At 41.7% G+C, this 20,055-nt stretch overlaps 2 protein-coding genes across 5 annotated transcripts; both read right to left on the bottom strand.

Annotated features, from left to right (window-relative positions):
- Nucleotides 1–18: 18 nt before the first annotated feature.
- Nucleotides 19–4,895, bottom strand: LOC112874717 (acylamino-acid-releasing enzyme 2-like). 4 transcript variants are annotated; one of them, XM_025938212.1, is made up of 18 exons: nucleotides 4,630–4,895; nucleotides 4,256–4,408; nucleotides 3,837–4,146; nucleotides 3,516–3,737; nucleotides 3,160–3,399; nucleotides 2,889–2,966; nucleotides 2,669–2,807; nucleotides 2,444–2,595; nucleotides 2,281–2,363; nucleotides 2,064–2,185; nucleotides 1,843–1,921; nucleotides 1,597–1,765; nucleotides 1,453–1,513; nucleotides 1,249–1,371; nucleotides 971–1,168; nucleotides 818–886; nucleotides 529–605; nucleotides 19–418 (listed from the first exon to the last, which is right to left on the bottom strand). In XM_025938212.1, exons 2-18 carry the CDS (start codon nucleotides 4,359–4,361, stop codon nucleotides 355–357), a joined length of 2,292 nt encoding a protein of 763 aa, XP_025793997.1. In that variant the 5' UTR covers nucleotides 4,362–4,408; nucleotides 4,630–4,895; the 3' UTR covers nucleotides 19–354. The 4 variants fall into 4 exon arrangements, 3 of the variants coding, with proteins under 3 accessions (XP_025793997.1, XP_025793996.1, XP_025793995.1); XM_025938211.1 differs by having other exon boundaries at nucleotides 4,256–4,442; XM_025938210.1 differs by lacking the exon at nucleotides 4,630–4,895 and having other exon boundaries at nucleotides 3,837–4,408.
- An 810-nt stretch (nucleotides 4,896–5,705) lies between these two features.
- LOC112875312 (acylamino-acid-releasing enzyme 1) lies at nucleotides 5,706–13,526 on the bottom strand. The gene is made up of 18 exons (XM_025939116.1): nucleotides 12,877–13,526; nucleotides 12,093–12,283; nucleotides 11,709–12,018; nucleotides 11,369–11,590; nucleotides 11,069–11,293; nucleotides 10,790–10,864; nucleotides 10,161–10,299; nucleotides 9,694–9,845; nucleotides 9,527–9,609; nucleotides 9,313–9,428; nucleotides 9,135–9,213; nucleotides 8,349–8,517; nucleotides 8,145–8,205; nucleotides 7,923–8,045; nucleotides 6,729–6,926; nucleotides 6,515–6,583; nucleotides 6,152–6,228; nucleotides 5,706–6,051 (listed from the first exon to the last, which is right to left on the bottom strand). Exons 1-18 carry the CDS (start codon nucleotides 13,041–13,043, stop codon nucleotides 5,985–5,987), a joined length of 2,523 nt encoding a protein of 840 aa, XP_025794901.1. The 5' UTR covers nucleotides 13,044–13,526; the 3' UTR covers nucleotides 5,706–5,984.
- Between the last annotated feature and the right edge of the window lie 6,529 nt (nucleotides 13,527–20,055).

Here is a 20,055-nt window from a genome sequence, read left to right on the forward strand (position 1 = left end):
GAGCGGTGCCATACAATATAATTTGGTCATAATTTTTTTACCTCCCTAAGGACTGGATGAAAATCCTTACAGAAAAAGGACTGGATGAAAACTGAGTACATTATGTCCAAGTCATGAATTAAAGCATCATGACTGAATAGCTAAAAATATTTAAATGGAGCAGTTGTTTAATTCATTACATCTTCTATCAAATCTTAGAAAGGAAACCGGATTCACGTATGAGGCCAGTACGATTCTGCTTGTTTCACGAGAAAGTTTGAGGTCTTCCCAAGCCTAGGTCTTCGACCGAACGGATCGCCTAGCTCTTCAACCGAATGGATCACCAGAGTTTGCTTCGCGCTGCTGCATTTGCACCTATTTTAGATGTGTCTTGAACCAAACTCCAATGTTGAGGAAACTTTCGAAATCAGACCGTGGTCTGCAAAGAACACCAAATCCGAACCCAATTGGAAAGGGAAAGTGATGGTCAAACACGTCTCACGATATGAGATGGAAGAACAGAAATTAGCTTGGTTTTCATTAGCTCACATGATGATTTCGTGTATGTCCTCTGGGAACATCATGATTTTGACCTGGCCACCCCTTTCTCTCAGGGCCCTTGCGTACTGGAATCATCGGAAACCAAACAGGTAAACAAGAGGCATCAGCGAAACCAAGAAGATAGGGCCGGGATGCACAGACAAATTATTAAGTGTGGAAAATATGGACATGCAATTCTTTCATTGTAGAAATATTTCTACCTAAACAGCATTGCATGAAAATTGAGATTCATCTGTTTGTTGATAAATCCAGTAAAATCTGTCAACAATTCATGTACCTGTAGGCCATTAGAAACGGGTACTCGAAGATCAGCTCCTCCAAGAAGCATAAGAAGGGGCGCTTTCACCTGCACAATCAGCAAAGTTTCATGAACCATACCAGCAAAAAATGGTACTGTAATTGACCTGATAATTGGGACAGAAAAACATACTTTTGAGATATGAGCAATTGGCGATTTCTCGTAGAAGAGGCGAAGATGGTCAGGTGAAGGGGATTCAGAGGCGTATTGCTTCGCTTCAGTTCCGCAGGCCACTATGTAACACCAGTCTGGAATGTCAGTGGTGCCAATCATCAGCGCCAGGTTGCACACAGGATTCCGAGCAGCTCCCACGATAAATCTATCTGGAGCCTGCATCCAAATTGTAAACTACACTAGGAACAGGAACAGAAAGAGCAACTGCAATGACTGGAATCGATTAGGATGCCAACCTGGCCTATCAGATGAGTTGTCAAGAATCCACCATGTGAAATCCCAACAACAGCTACTTTGGAAGCATCTATTAGCTTTTCATTGATGACGTGATCTATGGCTGTAAGACAGTCTTGGACGTCCTGCTTAGGATAGGTTAGAGACTTGGAAGAAAAAAAAAAGTCATGAAGAGCAAATGCCCTGAATTTAACTGGAGTGCGTACCTGAGATCCTACTTTTCCAGGAAGCGATTGTAAAGCCTCCTCCCCAAAACCTGGTGTACCTCTTTTTTTTTCCAAATAACCGTGAGATGATGACATGTTGACATGCATAACTGAAGAGCGGAGGAGAAGTTCCAAGGAACATACCGATAATTTACAATAAGCAGGTTGAATCCAAGTGAAGCAAGAAAGGCTGAGGATTTCACGTAGCTTGACACAGACACTGAGTGTGGGCCACCATGAAGGATTACAACAGTTGGACTGTGCGAACTATCCTTGTAGGACACAAAAATGGCCTCAAATGGAAGTTTGCCCCCTATGGAACAGGAAAGTGCTACCTGGATAAAAATATCACGGCCTAGGATATAACATCTCTAGTTTTCAGGATTTTACCATCAGAGAGGTCACCAGAGGCGTTAGTGACAGGAATTTGAAGTATAGTGACACTGTGATGCGACAACAAGGACTTAACCTGCAATGGAAGGCAATGTGAGAGATGAGAATTTATGGAGACGATGCGCTTGTAAAAGCCCTCAAGGAAAAATTATATGCTACTTTAACTTCCACAAAAAACTATGTGTGCTACTTAAACTTCACATCAACTGAAAGCTAACCTTATCGCTGGCTGTCATCAACGGACTATCAACTTCATCCCAAGTCCATCTGCGTGCTTGACGCTCTGGTGTCACTTGGCGTCCATACCTGATATGAGGAGGGTCGATGGGACTACTTGACACTACACGGCAAGCAAATGAGAAAACCACAATGTTTCAATATTAAAGAGAATCAATTTTCTGCATGAGTTTAATGCCAGTTTACAACTACAGTTACCAGCAAGAACATTGTCACCATCTATGGTAAGAGCACTCCATGAGTAATGCGAGTCTTCTGGAGTAATTCTTGTTACTTTTCCACTGCAGAATGGGACAAAATAGAGTATCGAGGTGATCTTTCAAGTTCTGGAACAAGAATATGCCAGCAACCTTTGATTTACCTTAAAACATCTATTGATAATATCACTTCGGTACTTCTCCAAGCAGATGTTAGTATCATCGTGCATCCATCAGAAAGCCAAGGATTCGACAGAATGGACGAACAGTAAAGACCCGGGAAACAACCATCTTCAGGGCACATTACAATAGGCACCTGCAACAGTTCAGAAGCTGAATAAGCTGCAGACCACGGTGAAAAACAAATCAGGATAAACAGATGGGCATACCACTTCAGTAACATGAAGTTCTTTATCCATTTTCCAATCAGAAGGCCAGTTCATCTTATGCAGAGAATCCGTTGCATTATGTGCTCCACTATTTACAGCCTGTTTTGCAGAAAGGAAGAGTAGGATTTTTCCATCCTGGCTGCTCACAGTGATTTGTACTTTCAGAGAAAGTTTAGGGGCTTCAATATCGAATTATGCATGAATACTAATACTAACATACCTGAAACGTGGAAAGAAAGCACTACTGATGCTTGCTGTTAAGTTGCGTGCCGATGCAGCGGAGTCTGATTTACCATCGCTGGTACAGGAACATAACACATTACAAGCAGCACTACCTGATAATGATACCAACTACGGAACTACTCGCAAGGATAGAGTCAAAAGGTATTCTATTTCTATTTCATCAGTCACATAAGTGGTAACGCATTAGAGTAGTCTGTATCTGTACAAATTATAAACTACAGATTTGTGATCCTAAGGTGGGTACTTACCAAACTGGTTTATTGTCAGTCTCTGGTCTTTCGAAAGGGCTAGCAATTGCATAAAGAGCACATGGCCTGTTAGAACAGTACTTGATACCAAGTTTTCTAGCAGTGTTATGAAACCCGTTGTGCTCTAACCATCCAACGAAAACCAAATACTTTTGACTGCCACTTGAAGAAGGGGGAGCCCAAACAACTTGGCCAACACTCAATGATGTTGCAATGCCTTCAGCCGCTCGCACTTCTCCACTGCATACACCAAAGCACAACAGCGGGTTTTAGGTTTAATAAGTCTAAGTCATACTGCTGGATCTAGGGACTAGCGTCTACGAATTGCTGTGCTGATTAGTAGGCAGGGGACAGACCTGGCAATGTCAAGAACAAACAATGAGGGTCTCCCTTTTTTGGAGTATCTTTCACCCCAGTCCTCTTCCCAATCCCCTTGTCCTTTCCAGGTATTATAGTCTTCATCAGAAGAGTCTCCCTTTCTATATCCAGAATCGCTGAAAACTGGTCTTGGTTGGGGTGGAGCTTCAGCAATGTATGTTATCAAGGTCTCTTCTTGATTCCAGGAAATACCATGAAACCTGCAGCAACAAGAACAGTGCCGTTCAGTCATGTCACTGTAGTCATGGAAAGAAAGGGTATATGTGTCAATCGCTATGTTTTAATCAGTTCTTCCTCACCATTCATCGGTATAGAGCGGACCATGGAGAGACTGACCTAAATGTATCTCCTTCGCCACATGTGATTGATCAACAATTTCAAGCTTAGTAGGGCAACCTTTCTCTCCGTTTCGCACTATAAGAAGCTTCGACCCCGACGGGGATGGGACGATGACAGACACTCCAGTCATTTCAGTGGGGAAAGGAGACCACTGGAAATCCCGAGAGTTGGTACCAGCCCCCGTAATATGACAGTACATAGTGTATTTTCTGGTGCTGTTCGCCAGTAGGTCTGGCTGGCTAATGGAGAACATTGCTGTGGATATGCCTTCTGCAGTCATAAAGGAAGCACCTTTGTATGCCAGCTTGATAGAATTTCTAGAGAAGTGTACATGATGATTATGGACAAAGGAAGTATAATAAGAAGACTGTGGCCACACCGTTCTTATTTTTGAGAACCCAAGCACTGTCAATGCTTGGGACTTTGGTGAATTCTTGCAGTAACTTGGATTGGGAAGCATATTCTTCAGATGTTGTCAAATCCATTCTGAGTGGATTCTCTCTGAAGACTTGCACACTTTTATGACTACTGACTGGAGAGACACAATTTACTAGGATAAGTTAAATCTGCAATTTCACAAAGACAAGCATAATATGTCATAATTTTGTACAAGCATAATTTTGTAAATCCACTACAGAAGGAAGCCACTCTTGAACGGCAAAATTAAAGCAAGTCGGTAACATCAAACACTAAACATATACAAGAATTCATAGCAACCTTTCGGGTAGAGATCAGCGAAGAGAGAGTGCTTACCATGGGAGTAGTTGAGTCCCTCAGTTCCCTTCGATCGGAAAGACTCCCTCTATATCGTAGCATTTGATGAGATGGCACCAAAACTTGTTAATTTTGTGCCAGCTTGTCACCAAGGTCTTAATTAAGATAGTAGCTAAAAAATATAACCAAGAAGAAATCCGTCTTCCATGTGCCACACCAGAGGAAAGACGAAGAGCAATCGAATAAGAAGGTAGCGTCAGATCTGCATTCATCACTCCTAAAGAATGCACAGGATGCCCTTCCAACCTTTTCTTCTTGTCCGTTTCTCCACATTATTGGTGCAACTTTAGCTAGTAACATATCGTGTTAAACTTGAACATGTCATGTTGCTAGAAACTGATGTCTGGAGGTAAAAAGGCAAGTTCAAGGGACTACTGATGCGACTTCGATTGCGATCTTACAAAGAATTTTATATACTGACAAGTAGACAGGACAGGTGATTACACCATTTTCTATTAGGCGCCGCTTGGATCGTCTCATTTTGAAGGAATTAAAATCTACTTAATAAATTAGGCTATTTGGCTTAAAATTTGATATCCCACCACTTTTCAAAATTTAGGTATAAGACTATCCTAAATTCATAGGATGAGAGATAAAAATTGATTCTATACGCCACCGATCTACCGTCCAGGGGCGGAACCTAGTGGAGGTGAAACTGGATTCCGCCCCCCCCCCCCCTCCCTGATGAAAGTTCCGAAGCAATCAACAAAGCACCATAAGAAATCTAGTATTTGTTCAGCTAATAGCCTCATGATAAACAGCTTTTGCCAATTTGGCCCTCCCTTTTTGTCACGGTCCACCACTGCTATTCGGTAACTTATAGCACACTCTTTGTCTCACTCCTCCTCTACAGTAGAAATATAGCACATAAGTATCTCCCTCGTATAAGCAACAATAGTATACAAATATATTCCGTATATAATCATATTAGTTTAATAGATTTGTATCTAAATTATGATTATTAGAATGAAATTCAATTCCAAGATTCCAAACGGAGCCTTAGTCTTTAGTACGAACAGCAGTACAATGAGCTGGGACATGCGATTATTTTCTCATTCCAATTCAAATGCAACCGCCTTTTCACATTAACACATCAGCATCATTTGTAAAAATAACTATTAGAAGCTTATGATCTAAATTAGCTGTTAGAAGTTTGGTATTCCAGAATCCACACCACAACAGACACGACCTTCGTGTCTTAAAGAATTATTCCATCTTGGCAACATCGGATTGGCAAAGTGAACCATGCTGTCAGATGCTTTGACCCAATTACAATCATTTAGTGACAATGAAAAGGTACATCTATCACGAATGTAATAGGAGAGCACTAATGTTTATTTGCTCATGTGCTTCTTGAACCAAACCCCTATGTTGAGGAAGCTTTCGAAATCAGACTGAGGCCTGCACCATGGAGGGAGTGATTTAGACCTCAGATGTTGTAAGACATCTGTGTGGAGTGTGGTCATCATGGAATAAAAACTAAAACGAAAAAGAAACTAACTTGTCGATTCCGTGGATATCTTCTGGGAAGACAATAGTTTTGGATTCAATTCCCCTCTCCTTCAAAGCCCTTGCATACTGTGAAAATTAAAAACAAGATATAAGCACAAAACAAAGCATATACGGAGAAAAAAATATGAAGCCAAATAGAAGAAGCTTATACAACTAACATCACGAGAGAAAAAATTCCTAAATTGTCACACAGTAATTGGAACCCTGTAACCTAACCAATTTCTTATTCCTCTGTGTTCAAGAAAAAAAAAAGCAGTAAAAGGAATCCCACTGATAAATATTTCGAGAAACTGGAAATATGAAAGAGACCTTTCACCCAGCCATACATAAGTACAGAAGCACGAGGAGATACCTGCAGGCCATTAGAAACAGGAACCCTGAGATCTTGCGCTCCAAGGAGAAAGAGCGTAGGTGTTTTGACCTGCAGATTGATAAAATAATTAAGCAAATGACTACTCATAGCATCCACAGAGTATCCTCCATTTGCATGTGGGAACTCTACTTGTCTCTCAAGCATAGATATAAGAAACTGTTCTTGTATAAAAATGCAGAATCCACACATATACCTTCGAAATGTGTGATATTGGTGACTTCTGGTGGAATTGACAAAGATCATCTACTGAAGGAGACTCTGAGAAGTACTTTTTCCCATCTTTTCCATAAATCTCGACAAAGCACCAATCAGGGATGTCAGTGGTACCCACCATCAATTGTAAGTTACATACTGGATTTCGAGCAGCTGCTGCAACAAATGTATCAGGAGCCTGCAGTCAATCAAATTTGTACACGTCAACAATGTGTTATAGCCCAGAAACTTGATACATAAATCATGTCATGTGATGTACAGGACTATGCCCTCGAGCTCTTCATATTCTAGAATAGGAACAGCATAAAAGAAATTCTAAGCAATCCTTGGAGACAGTACTAATTTCGGCAAGGAAAACAATACGTCAAGACTCAACTCCTAAAGATTTAGTAGCAAGATAGTCATGTATGAATATTGTCAGGCAACTTTATAATCATGAGATAGTAGCCTAGAAAGCTCCCTGTGTGTGCATAGAGGGAGGCCTTTTTCCTATCTTAATGCAATGATACGCAACTCTCCTGCGTATTCAAGGAAAAAAAAAGTAAAAGCATATCAAACTATTGTGCCATCACAATTCAATTGCTCGTGGAAAGTGGTACTTCAAGCTCTAGTTTTCTGGATACCAGCATACATCAAAGCAGTGGCGGAGCTTCGACACAATTCCAGAGGGGCCAACTTTATAAACTAAGCCCAAAAGTCACTTAATTTAGTGTGTTTGTTGCCATATAAGAACTGAAGTTTAGTGTTTACTCATGGCCACCTTTGGCCACACCAAACTGCATAAGAATATTTCTCTGGGACATATGCCTGAACTTACCATTTTACAGCTAGGTATCAAGTATCGTTTCCATAAAGTAATTTGACATGATATCATACTGATTTGTTTATTGTAAATTCACTTACGGAAGCCACTGGCAGTGGTAGAGTTGTAGTAATTTAGTAAATGATCATTATTAGTGATACCCAGCTTCATCGTCATGGATACTTCTTTACAATACATCTTGCTTGCAAAATTGTATGTTTGTAATACGTTTCTCAAAACTAGGCATTACATTTAAGCTACTGATGTACAAATGCCAAAGGCTAATGATCATCTTGATTGTAAATATGAACTCTAAACACAATAGTAACTGCATAATCAAAGGATACAAAGGAAAAAGGGTAATCAAAGAACCTGGCCGATCAAATGAGTTGTCAAGAAACCTCCATGTGAACCTCCAACTACAGCGACTCTAGATGGATCTATTAGCTCTCTATTTAAAACAAAGTCCAAAGCTGTCAATACATCGTTGACATCCTGCTTGCAAGTTTGCACAGAGAAACATGGTTCATGATAAATTTTGGCATTTTGCAAGAATGATCTTTAAACACAGGAAAAGAACCAATGACACTGCACCTGAGAACCAATATTTCCAGGAAGGGATTGGAGTGCTTCTTCCCCAAATCCTAATGAACCCCTAAGCAACCGAAAAGAGCACATGCGTATTAGTGTCAAAAAGAGTGCATGTCCCATGGAAATATTAGAAACAAACCCAGAAAAGAGATAGTGGTCAAATTGTTCATATCTAGAACAGACAAAGTACTAGCGAGATAAATTCACCTGTAGTTCACGACAAGAAGATTATATCCCTGCGAAAAAAGAAAAGCCAAAGATTTGGAATAACTTGACGGGTAAACTGAGTGTGGTCCACCATGAAGAACAACAATGGTTGGATTACTTGCAGAATCCTTATGTGACACAAAAATAGCCTCAAAAGGCAGCTTAGCCCCTGAACAGATACAAAAGCATATATGGAGAGAAAGAGATACTATATTAGTAAAAATCAAAGAATCTCAATAATAGTGGCAGAGTTCTTTTAAAATATATTTCAAAATAGACAGCATGACAAAGTAGAGTAGGACGGTGCAATATCATAAGCTATACGAGTTGTCTTTATATAGACTCATTTTGGACATGCCCGCCTGCCTTGATTTAATATAATAGATACATTCTATCACAATTACTACCCTCCACTGATTTTTGATAGTGAATTTCTTTTACAATATATATTTTTGACAAAGACTACAAAATCATAACCATGTGAAAATAATTTCAAACATGAATCCATTAGCACCACTTTTGTGTAACTGAACATATACATTGAAGGTCAGATATTATAAATTTTAAATCTAGATGTTTGGGTGCCTTAAAAAGTTCTGCAGAGCAAGTGCCAGCTTACTACAGTGGCAACGTACTGATTTGAAGACAAGAACAGAGCCTAGGGACGAATGCATAAATAGTTCATAAAGGAAGAAACTAACTTCAGAAAGACAAATCTAATTAGAAAATCAATGCTGATAATATTAATGTGTAACGGGAATAAGTTCGCTTGAGTTGTTCTCATACCATTTGCTAGTTTGTCAGAAGGGTTGCTAATCGGGATTTTGAGTATGTTGAACTTATGCTCTGCTAATATGGAGCTTATCTGTCAAAAATACATCACGATTTATTAACTACCCACTGTAGATCATAAAACATTTTTTTCTGAATAACAATTAACATTCAGTGCTTTGTTTTGCAAAACCTCATCAGATGGCTTTGGAAAAGGAGTTGAAACTTCCTGCCACTCCCAATGGCTTTCAGTCTGAGAAACCTTGATTCCATAGTATATTTGAGGGAGTGTAATAAGGCTACTGGAAACTGGAAAGGATGAAAAAAGCAGACAAAGATGGATAGTTATCTCACGAAGTGACAGAACTATGTAATTATTCAGTTATAATATACGAGAATGCGGTTACCTGCAAGAATGTTATTCTTGTCAAGTGCAAGAACATTCCATGAATAATCTGAATCCTGGGGACTAACTCTTAAAACTTCACAACTGCCAAAAAGTAATTTACAATTAAATAACAATTGACGTTACATATAAGAGTCTGTCAGTGAACGAACAGATGTTTGCAATCACCTCACGACATTTACTGAAAGTATTACTTCCCTACTACCCCAAACAGAAGATAGAATCATAGTCCGTCCATCAGTAAGCCACGGATGCCTGAGCAATCCAAAGCAGTACAGCCCAGGGAAACAGTTATCTTTGGGGCACATCACAATGGGCACCTACATAATAGTTAAAATTTTCTCAGAATATTAAATTGAAAATATAAAGCATATGATATCAGATTATATGCATCATTGAGAGTAATCATAAGAAGAAATAAAGCATTATTTTGATCCTTCTTTTGCCCTCTAGTTATCACATTCCACACTTCAATGAGCCCAGTACAAGAATTCGTCCAGCACTGCTTACTCAAAAGTGATATGAGTAAAATGTGTACCATGAAATTGATACAGCACTAAACAGCCCGAGATAAATTCCAAACCATGGACCTGAGCAATACATGAAAGTTATAGTTAAAAAAAAAGATCCCATACCACATCAACGATACCAAGGCTCCCATCCAGTTTCCCATCTACAGGCCACTCAATTCTATGCATTGAATTTGTGGCATTGTGTGCTCCACTATCTACAGCACTCTTCGCTGAGACGAACACAAGATACTTCCCATCCGGACTATAAAATAAAAACTTCCATTATTTCACAATGCAATGTCATGTTAACAGTCATGCATAAAAAACTGAATATAATCAGACATAGTTTCTTTAGTATAAATGTATAATAAACTTAGTTCATGCAGAAAGATGCGAGATTCATACTGCTTCCAGAGTTTTAAAAATGAGGGAAACAATAGACCTCCTAACTTTCAAATTAAACCAAATAGGTAGGTTCTGACAGTTTCAGTTAAGATTTTTTATAGAACACAGAAAAGTACACCAGACAATATGAACAGTCAATCAGCTTGTGACATAGAGGGGAACAAATATGTTTAACTTCCAACCAGTAAGCATGCAGATGACAGTGTAGTCAAATGCAATACAAAATAATAGTCAAAATTTAGCAAAAAATAACAAAATAGTGTAGATGTCACTCCCATTATATCTAGTTTGGATGATTAACCTAAGCCGAAGTGTGGAACTGAACAAAACAAATGAAGTATTCCTACCTGAACCGTGGGAAGAAGGCACTGCTCAGGTGTGCTGTTAATTTGATCATAGTTGTAGTTTCACCCTTATTGCCCCTATGCCAACAATAGAGATATAACATCAGAAAATAAAACAACATATACCTTTCGGAACAAGTTGTGTACCATATGTTCATCGTTTGTCACTCACTTTATAATTTGGATTCATGAAGAAAAAAAATGTGTATTGCCATTGTCTGCTTTTTATTGAAAACTTTGTTTCGGTAATTATCTTGAGGTCAAGGGGGGCGATATTCTTACTCGGTTGATGGTTTCTCAGTTTCTTCTCTGAAAGGATCAGGAGCAGCAAACAGAGCACAAGGTCTGTTGTAGCAGTATTTAATACCAAGCTTCCTTGAAGTCTCTTGGAAACCATTGTCAGATGACCATCCAACAAAAACCAATCCATATGAAGATGATGGGGCCCAAATCACTTGGCCAACACTTAATGATCTAGGTATTCCCTTCACAGATCGAACTTGGCCACTGCAAGACGCATATCATTCCTCATAAAAAACACGATATTTGTAAACTCTCAATTCAGGGTGGATACTAACGTACCTGGATATGTTGACAACAAACAGTGCAGGTATCCTTTTCTTCGAATAGGTTTCTCCCCAGGTTTCCTCCCAATCCCCTTGTCCCTTCCAGCTCTTGCAGTCCTTTTCAGATGAGCCTTCCTTCTTGAATCCGTAATCATTGAACACTGGCTTTGGTTGAGGAGGCTCCTCAGCAACATAAGCTATGAAAGTTTCATCCTGGTTCCATGATATCCCTTCAAACCTGCATCAAAGCAGCATTTAGCACAAGCCAAAGTAGCAATAGTATAGCAAAGAAATACATACCTCCCTTCCTGTCTTCCTCTACCCAAAAAATAAAAGAAAAGTATTCTGGAATTTACCATTCATCAGTATAGAGTGAGCCATGAACAGATTTTGCAATATGTATCTCATTCTCTAATTGACATGGGCCCCAAATCTCTAGTTTTGTAGGGGAATCATCCTCAGAATTTCGTACTAGAAGAAGTTTTTCTCCAGAAGGCGATGGAATAACTGCTGACACTCCACTTATTTCAGTCGGGAAGGGAGACCACTGGAAATCGACGGACTTTGAGGCACTCTTTGAAATATGAGAATTCAAAAGGAACTTTCTCCTCTTATTGCCCAAAAGATCTGATTGGCTGATTGAAACCACTGCTCTGGATTTGTTTTCTGCAGATCCCCAAACAAAACAATAAGAAACCCAAATTTTAGAAAACAAAAAAGGTAGCAACAACAATGTATACCATCCTTGGAATTGAAGATCCAAGCCTTGCCAAAACTGGGAATCTTAACGAATTCTTGCAGCAACTTTGACTGGGAGGCATACTCATCGACCATTGTTGCATCCATCCCCAAAGGCAACCCTTTGTTAGCTGCTGCTTCTGAGGCTTGTGCGGTAGCCATAGCTATAGAGTGCAGTGAGACCTTGCAAATTCTGTGTAGTTAGAGACTAGATCAGCATCACCAACATGAAAAAACTGAACAGGGGCTCAAGTGCACGATTCTTCAGTGACTATCGAAATAAGTTTAAATATCTCAAATTTGCAGCAAGTATATTTACAACCAATCATGCATCATGTAGGGTTAATTTGCAGCGTTGTCATTTACCCTGTCACTATCATGCAGGACTTATTCCTCCCGAATAGGAGTCATTGTCTTAGCACGACTAATAATTCAGCAATCATGCACAAGATTCCTTCTGCTCTAGTCCACTATACAGTAAACGCTGAATGAAGCGACAAGCGAGTAGAAAACTGAATCCTAAAAGCATCCACCAATCCATTATATATACTTAAAACTGAGACTTCATACATAGTTCTGATTGCTCCATCATCAGAAACCAAATCAAAACCAGTAATCGATAATGTTTAAACAAATTCGCTGATATCACAGTCGAAAAATCGGGTTGCTACCACACCGAGAACCGCTCAAACAGACATCAATCTAAGAATGAAACTAATCTAACACAACTCTGAGAATATGCAGAGGGGCAAGAGAGAGAGAGATTTTTTTTCCCAAAGAACTGACCTTTGCTGCAGCAGCTGTCCGCGGGGCGGCGGAGCACGAGCGGGGGGAGGAAAGGACGAGACGGGGTGTAAATTCGCAGCTGCAATGGAGCGGCAGTGGAATTTGGCGCAGGTGATGAAGGCCGTGGTCAAAACCACCATTGGTTGGATGGGGGAATCTTTTCGCATATCCTTTGTTTAACTGTGGACCCCCTGATTTTATCGTGAAATTCATTGCAGCCCTCCGGACGAGGATGCCACAGATTATCAGCCTCGTGCCACTGCCAATGGACCGGGCCCGGGCCGGGGCCGTTCAGGCGTTCACGCTCTCCTCCATTTCAACCGTGCTCTGGCTGCGGTGGCGTTGGCCCGCTACAGCGGGGCGGATCCGAGAGGGGCTCGTCGACGCGGACTCGGTCCAGATTCGCGCAGCCAAAGTACGATTCCGCCCTGCTCCATTGCGGAGGCGGTACCGGCTTTTCGCGGCGACGGCCGCGACACGCACGAGCGGCGCGTTCATCACACCGAGAACGACGAAGCAGAGGTCGGAGCAGCGGAACGACCTATCACTGCCGCCGGCCATCAGCGGAGCACGGGCCCGGTGCACAGAAAGGAGGTAGCGGGCGGCAATCAAGCGGAGGGAGCCAGGGAGGAGGTTGATGAGTGATCCTCAGACGGTGACTGTGCAAGTAGGTTGGTTGATGAGTTTATCAACTACTTGCTCAAAAGTTATTAGGATCCTTAAATATTTGTTGACTAACTTTTACAAATCCAATGTAGCTTGGGTATCAAAATATGCTTAAGAAATTTAGCAGGTATTTAGAAGAGGTATTGGAGACTTGGCAAAACTTGAGAAGAGTTTTATTATATCAATACTATCTCAAGTTTAGTTTTCTCATCTCTCGTCTTGAAAAATTGCCAAAATAAAATCTAATTGATCTACGTTATACTTCAATGTATCTCTGGTAACAAGTATCTTTCCATAGTTATCTAGCTTCCTATATCTGAGATTGTTTTATGTAATTTCAAATATAGGATCTACTTAGCCTCTAAGAAATTTATATAATGTGATCCATGATGCCCTTAACAAGCTCTGTGGTGGAGCTAATATTTTCTTGATGATACAGGAGAATCTACAAGTCTTATCTCTCAAATTCTCCAAACTTATTCTTCATCAAAATCAGTTTTTAAGAAGATAAGCTAACGTCGGAATTTCCGACACCATGTCAGAACTTCGAACGTCCATCGGAGGTATCATCATTGTTTCGATTAAGGGTCCTCGGGTTCGAATGCTTTTATTAGTCGGAACTTCCGACCCCACGTCGGAACTTCCGACAAATCACCACTCAGTCAGAGTACCAGTAAACCCGGAAGTTCCGATTTCTCAATTCCGGAAGTTCTGGATTCTGTATGATGGGCAAGACTGAGATATAATAAAACCTAACTTGTTACGTGCTTAAATGAAATTTATCTCCAATGATTGATATTCACATAACAAAGCACAGTGATCATTTCTTGACCTATTTTCAATTGTTATAATATATTTACTTGACTTGACCAAAATATGAAATAAGCCTCCTCTAGTGTCTTCAATGATAAAAGGTGCGTATCTCATGTATTTCATCCTTAATGCGCATATTAAGGGGGAGCTAATTTCATATCTTGTGTCATTAGATTTAACCTTTCTTTCAAGTCTCCATGTATGTAGAGTAAATGAAAATATATTCTTAAAAGAATGAGGTTTTATCGTAAGTATGCTATTTGACTTCAAGGTCATCAATCCAACATGAAAAGGTGTTTCTGAACTCTAATTTGGGTTGTTCACCTCTACGTGTGGCTACTCTCCATAATATGGCTTAAATTCCTTATTTGGTCTTAATTGATCAAAAGATGTACATTTACTTGCCTTCCACATATATATGTGTGCATCATACCTTTGTGAGAAATTTAGTCCATATTATGAGGCTTCATTGTTTGGTAGCTCATTCCCTTCCACATTCAAAAGCTATAACATATAGAGCTAGAACTTATGCTACTATTGGTTATCTCTTGTCCTTGTGAGCTTCTCATGATTTATCAAGAAAAAGATCACAAGTGGTACGAATGGTACATAAGTGCAAGCTTAAATATCAAATCCTTCTATTGTGAAGGATAAGGGATCTCAAGGACCAAGGTATGTACAACTCATGTGTATATGCATTGATCTTTGCATCTAGGCCCTCTACATTCTAGTGTGTGCATGTTTTGCATAAAGCAATCTCAAGTCATTAGTGTACCTTTAGATATTTGGTTGATACCTTCAACTATTTGACTTAGTGTCAAGAGAACTTTAAAATCTTGTAAGGTATGAGCTAAATATACTAAGGATGGTGCTTGACTTGTTTTGCTGGATGCTTGAGTGATATATGATAGATTTTTCAAAAATCCAACTAGTATGCTAGGTGTGTGCCTTTTGAAAAATTATTTGGTTTTTGGTCTTTATGACCATGTCAGGTCATCTTGTGGTTATGGCTACCTCTGATTGTTTGATGGCTAACCACAGGTGACAAGACTCTCTCTAAGTCCATAGGATCTTATCAAATCTTATCTCAAGGGCTATATGTTGGAAATTCTATCTCATCTCCAAAACCTTGTGCAAGTCCAAAATCTAGGCTATGGTTCCTATTCTGATTAGATATCTAAAGTTATGGAACCCACATTCTCCTAGAAAAATGATCACATCCCTCAAATTCTCAAAAATTTCAGTTGTACCCCAGGATCAAGTGAAATCCGGAAGTTCTGAACACTACAACCCGGAAGTTCCAGATTTCAACGGGTATATCTCTGTTGGACCCGTGACTTACCCCTTCCTCTCTCATTCTCTCTTCCAAAATACAAACCGACACTATACTGTTTGAGAGAGGCGACATGGGGCGATTTGAATGTTTGGCCAAAGATTTCAAGGTGTGAAGGCTGATTCTTGGTGGTTCCAATCCAGAGATTCCGGATCACTCTTCCGGATTCAATTTCAAATCCTTTCCACCATGAGTCAAGGTACAAAATCAATGCAATTACCTGATCTCCTTATCTAGGGTTGCTCTCCTCGATTCCTCTGGTAGATCAGCTACATTTGCACCCTTGTTGCTGCTCCATGTGATGGATTCAAGTTTTCATGGTTGATTTTTACTAGGACATGAACCAGGGTTTCTCTGCAGAACCCGGAAGTTCCGGGTTTCACAACTCGGAAGTTCCGGGTTTTGTAGAGACCCCCTATTTCATGGCCTTTCCCAAAGTGAATCATGCTTAAAATTTATGGGGTAGTCCTATGCCTTAGTTTATATCATCTAGAGATCTATTCTCAAGTGTTTGAGCATTTTTGGATGTCTCTCTGTGAAAACTCGGAAGTTCTGGACTGCACAAATCGGAAGTTCCGGATGTACACAGAGAGCATACAACTTGTTCACATCAACCATATTCTCTAGATTTTCTCACTCAAATCATTCCTGCCCTAAATTCTTGATGTCTTGCCATGATCACAGACCCTTCTGAAGGTGATGAGAGATTGGTTCTTCGAAGGAGGAGCAAAAATCCAAACATTCCTCTACGGAGAACAACAAGGGTGTCAATGAGGCAACATGCTCGAGGCACACTTCACATTGATGAGCCAGCTGCAAAAATTTAGGAAGAAAATAGTGGCTGCGGTAGTGGTAGTAGCAATGACACATCTAGTGATGATGGGGAGTGTCGGTGTTTTACCGCCACGCCCACCAAGGGATACCCCTGAGGTGGTTAGTTTGTAGGTAGGGTGTCATCGAGATCAGGAACTTGAAGGTGCACGGAACACAAAATTTAGACAGGTTCGGGCCGTTGAGAGCGTAATGCCCTACGTCCTGTGTGGTTCGTATTGCCTTAGGTGGTGATCGGGTGATCTCTCGTTTGGAGGAGGTCCATATCCACCCTTATATAGTCTGGGGGACAGAGTTACATGGAAGTCCTAGTCGGATACAAGCCCAAGAGTTCTATCCGAGTACTTTCCGAATAGTTTCCTGTCATCTACGACTAGTTTTACTACTGTATGAGTAGTCTTACTATACTACGAGCAGTTACAACAGATGTAGGGTGTGGGCCATGTCACATCCCTTATCCTAGAAAAAGTATGCTATGTGCGCAGTCCCGTAGGCCCTGGTCTGACAAGCCCCCGAGCTCTTCGTAGTCGAGTACTGCAAGCGTCCGAGTAACCTTGTGCATGATGAAAGGCCCCTCCCATCACGAGTTAAGCTTCTGTAACCCAGCGTCATCCTGGATTCGTCGAAGAACCATATCTCCAACATTGAAAGAGCGTTGTTGCATGTTTCGATCATGGTAACGATGGACTCCTTGTAAGTAGCGGGCCGACTGGAGCAAGACGTTGCATCTGATTTCCTCAGCTGAGTCGAGCTCAAGATGTCTTGCAGTGTCAGCCTCGCCTTCGTAAAACATCTCCAGTTGGGGAGACTTCCACATTACGTCATTTGGTAATATCGCTTCAGACCCGTATACAAGGAAGAAAGGTGACTGTTCTGTGGCTTTGCTTGGTTGTGTGCGAAGCCCCCAGATTACTAACGAAATCTCGTCAATCAACTTGCCACCCTTTTTGTTGTTTTCGTCATATAGCCTTTTCTTCAAGCCATTAATAATCAAGCCATTGGCACACTCAACCTGGCCGTTGGCCCGCGGGTGATCTACTGAAACGTACTTGACTTCAATGGAACTGCCTTCATAGAAGTCCCAGAACTGATGCGAGTGGAAATTTGATCCCAGTACCGTAATGATGGTGTTGGGGAAGCCAAAATGGTGCAAGATGTCGCAGATGAAGGTAACCACTCGATCTGCAGAGAGCGTTGTGATTGGTTTGTACTTGATCCACTTGGTAAACTTGTCGATGACCACCAACACTTTAGTAAAACCACCCGGCGCGGTGGTCAGAGGCCCTATCATGTCCAGGCCCCAGCATGCAAACAACCATGAAGGTGGTATGGTAATGAGGTTGTGAGCCGAGATATTGGGCTGTTTGCTGAAGAACTAGCAGTTTGTGCACCGGTGAACAAGTGCTTCGGTGTCTACCAAAGCAGTCGGCTAGTAGAAACCAGGTCTAAATGCCTTGCCGACTAGTGTGTGAGAAGCAGCATGGTTCCCGCACACACCTTCGTGAATCTCTTGGAGTATTTCTCTGCCTCCTCCGTGCGGACACACTTCATGAGTATGCCAGATGCTGATCCACGCTTGTACAGGTTACCCCTGACTAGAACGTACCCTTTACTACGCCTTAGGATGCGTGTAGCCTCAGCGCTTTTTGGGTCGACGCTGGGGGGTAGTTTGTGCTCCTGGATGTAGTCGATAAAGATCACCCTCGATCATCAAGACCTCTCGGTCGGGTTCCTTTGGACCCTGAGTGATGGAACTTGAGTCTGGTGCCTTGATGGAAGGGTGATGTAACTCGTGAACAAAAAGTCCTGGTGGGACGTTAGCTCGATCAGAACCCAATTTCGAGAGCACATCCGCTCCCACGTTGTTGTCGTGAATCACATGGTGGATTTCCACCTCCGAGAACTTGTTCTCGAGCTTGCGTATCTCCACAACGTACGCGTCCATAGTGTCCTTGTTGACGTCCCACTCTTTGTTGACCTGTTGGACCACCAGTAAGGAGTCACCGTAGACAAGCAGTCGCTTGATGCCCAGAGAGACTGCCAAGTGTAGCCCGTGCAATAGCGCCTCGTACTCGGCTTCATTGTTAGAGACCTCAAATAGTATTTGGAATATGTACTTGAGTTGTTCTCTCAGACTAATGAAAAGTACTCCCGCGCCACCGCCACCGAGCTTGAGTGAGCCATCAAAGTACATGACCCAATGCTCTGACTGGTTGGCTGGGGCTTCCACTTGGTTTTCTCACCATTCCGCCATGAAATCGACTAGTGCCTGCGACTTGATGGCAGCCCGGGGCTTGAAGTCAAGGGTGAGAGCCCCCAGTTCCACTGCCCACTTGGAGATGCACCCGGTGGCGTCCCGATTGTGGAGGATATCCGCCAATGGAAAGTCGGTGACCACCAAGATGTTGTGTGTGTTGAAATAATGGTGAAGCTTCCTAGGGGTGATGAGTATATCGTAGAGTAGTTTCTGAATTGTTGGGTAACGAACCTTGGATTTAGAAAGGACTTCGCTGATGAAGTAGATTGGCCGCTGCACACCGAAAGTATGGCCTTCCTCCTGACGCTCCACCACGATAGCCGTACTAACGACGTGAGTAGTCGCGACGATGTAGAGTAGCAGGTTCTCATCTGGTTGGGGAGCCGTCAGGATGGGGGGCGACTGCAAATGATGCTTGAGATCTTGCAGCGCTTGCGTTGCCTCCTCGGTCCACTGGAACTTGTCGTGTCGCTTGAGCAGTTTGAAGAAGGGTAATCCCCGTTCTCTGTGGAGCATCCATGGCTGTGATGGCGGTAATCTTTTTCGGGTTTGCTTCAATTCCTTGGTGACTAATGATGAAACCGAGTAGTTTTCCTTTTGGCACGCCGAAGATGCACTTGGTTGGGTTAAGCTTCCATCAAAACTTGCGTAAGCTGTTGAATGTTTCCTCGAGATTAGGAATGAACTCATCATGGGATCTGGTCTTGATGATCACATCATCCACATAAGCTTCGACGTTGCGATGTAGCTGATCCGCAAGGCACAGTTGGATGGTCCGCTGATAGGTGGCTCCTGCATTCTTCAACCCGAAGGATATTGTTATGTATGCATATGCTCCAAAGGGGATGATGAACGCCATTTTGATCTGATCTTCTTCCTTGAGAGCGATCTGGTGGTAACCCGAGTAGCAGATGAGGAAGGAGAGTAGGACGCAGCCAGCTGTAGAGTCGATGACCTGGTCGATGTGTGGGAGCGCGAAGGAATTATTCGGGCAGTGTTTGTTGAGATCAGTATAATCCACACACATCCTCCATTCATTATTATTCTTTTTCAAGACTAGTATAGGGTTAGCTAACCACTCAGGGTGGTACACTTCTTTAATAAAACCAGCTGCGAGTTGTTTTGCTAGCTCCTTCTTGATGGCCTCCCTCTAGTCGGGAGTGAAGCGTCGTAGTCGTTGCTTCTTCGGAGCGGCTTTAGGGTCAACTTTTAGGCAATGCTCGATCAACTCCTTGGGCACCCCTAACATATCCGCTGGTTTTCACTCGAATATGTCTTA

This window comes from Panicum hallii, chromosome 9 (genome assembly GCF_002211085.1).
Source record: "Panicum hallii strain FIL2 chromosome 9, PHallii_v3.1, whole genome shotgun sequence".
Lineage (NCBI taxonomy): Eukaryota > Viridiplantae > Streptophyta > Magnoliopsida > Poales > Poaceae > Panicum > Panicum hallii.

Coding starts and splice junctions, on each gene's coding strand:
- LOC112874717 (XM_025938210.1), bottom strand. CDS start 4,336: ATGCTTCCCAATCCAAGTTACTGCAAGAATTCACCAAAGTCCCAAGCA. Junction 1,922..2,063: donor TGATGACAGCCAGCGATAAG/GTTAGCTTTCAG, acceptor CTTCCATTGCAG/GTTAAGTCCTTGTTGTCGCA. Junction 419..528: donor GACATACACGAAATCATCAT/GTGAGCTAATGA, acceptor TGTTCTTTGCAG/ACCACGGTCTGATTTCGAAA.
- LOC112875312 (XM_025939116.1), bottom strand. CDS start 13,043: ATGCGAAAAGATTCCCCCATCCAACCAATGGTGGTTTTGACCACGGCC. Junction 9,610..9,693: donor CTTTCAGTAAATGTCGTGAG/GTGATTGCAAAC, acceptor ACTTTTTGGCAG/TTGTGAAGTTTTAAGAGTTA. Junction 8,046..8,144: donor CTGGAAATATTGGTTCTCAG/GTGCAGTGTCAT, acceptor ACTTGCAAGCAG/GATGTCAACGATGTATTGAC.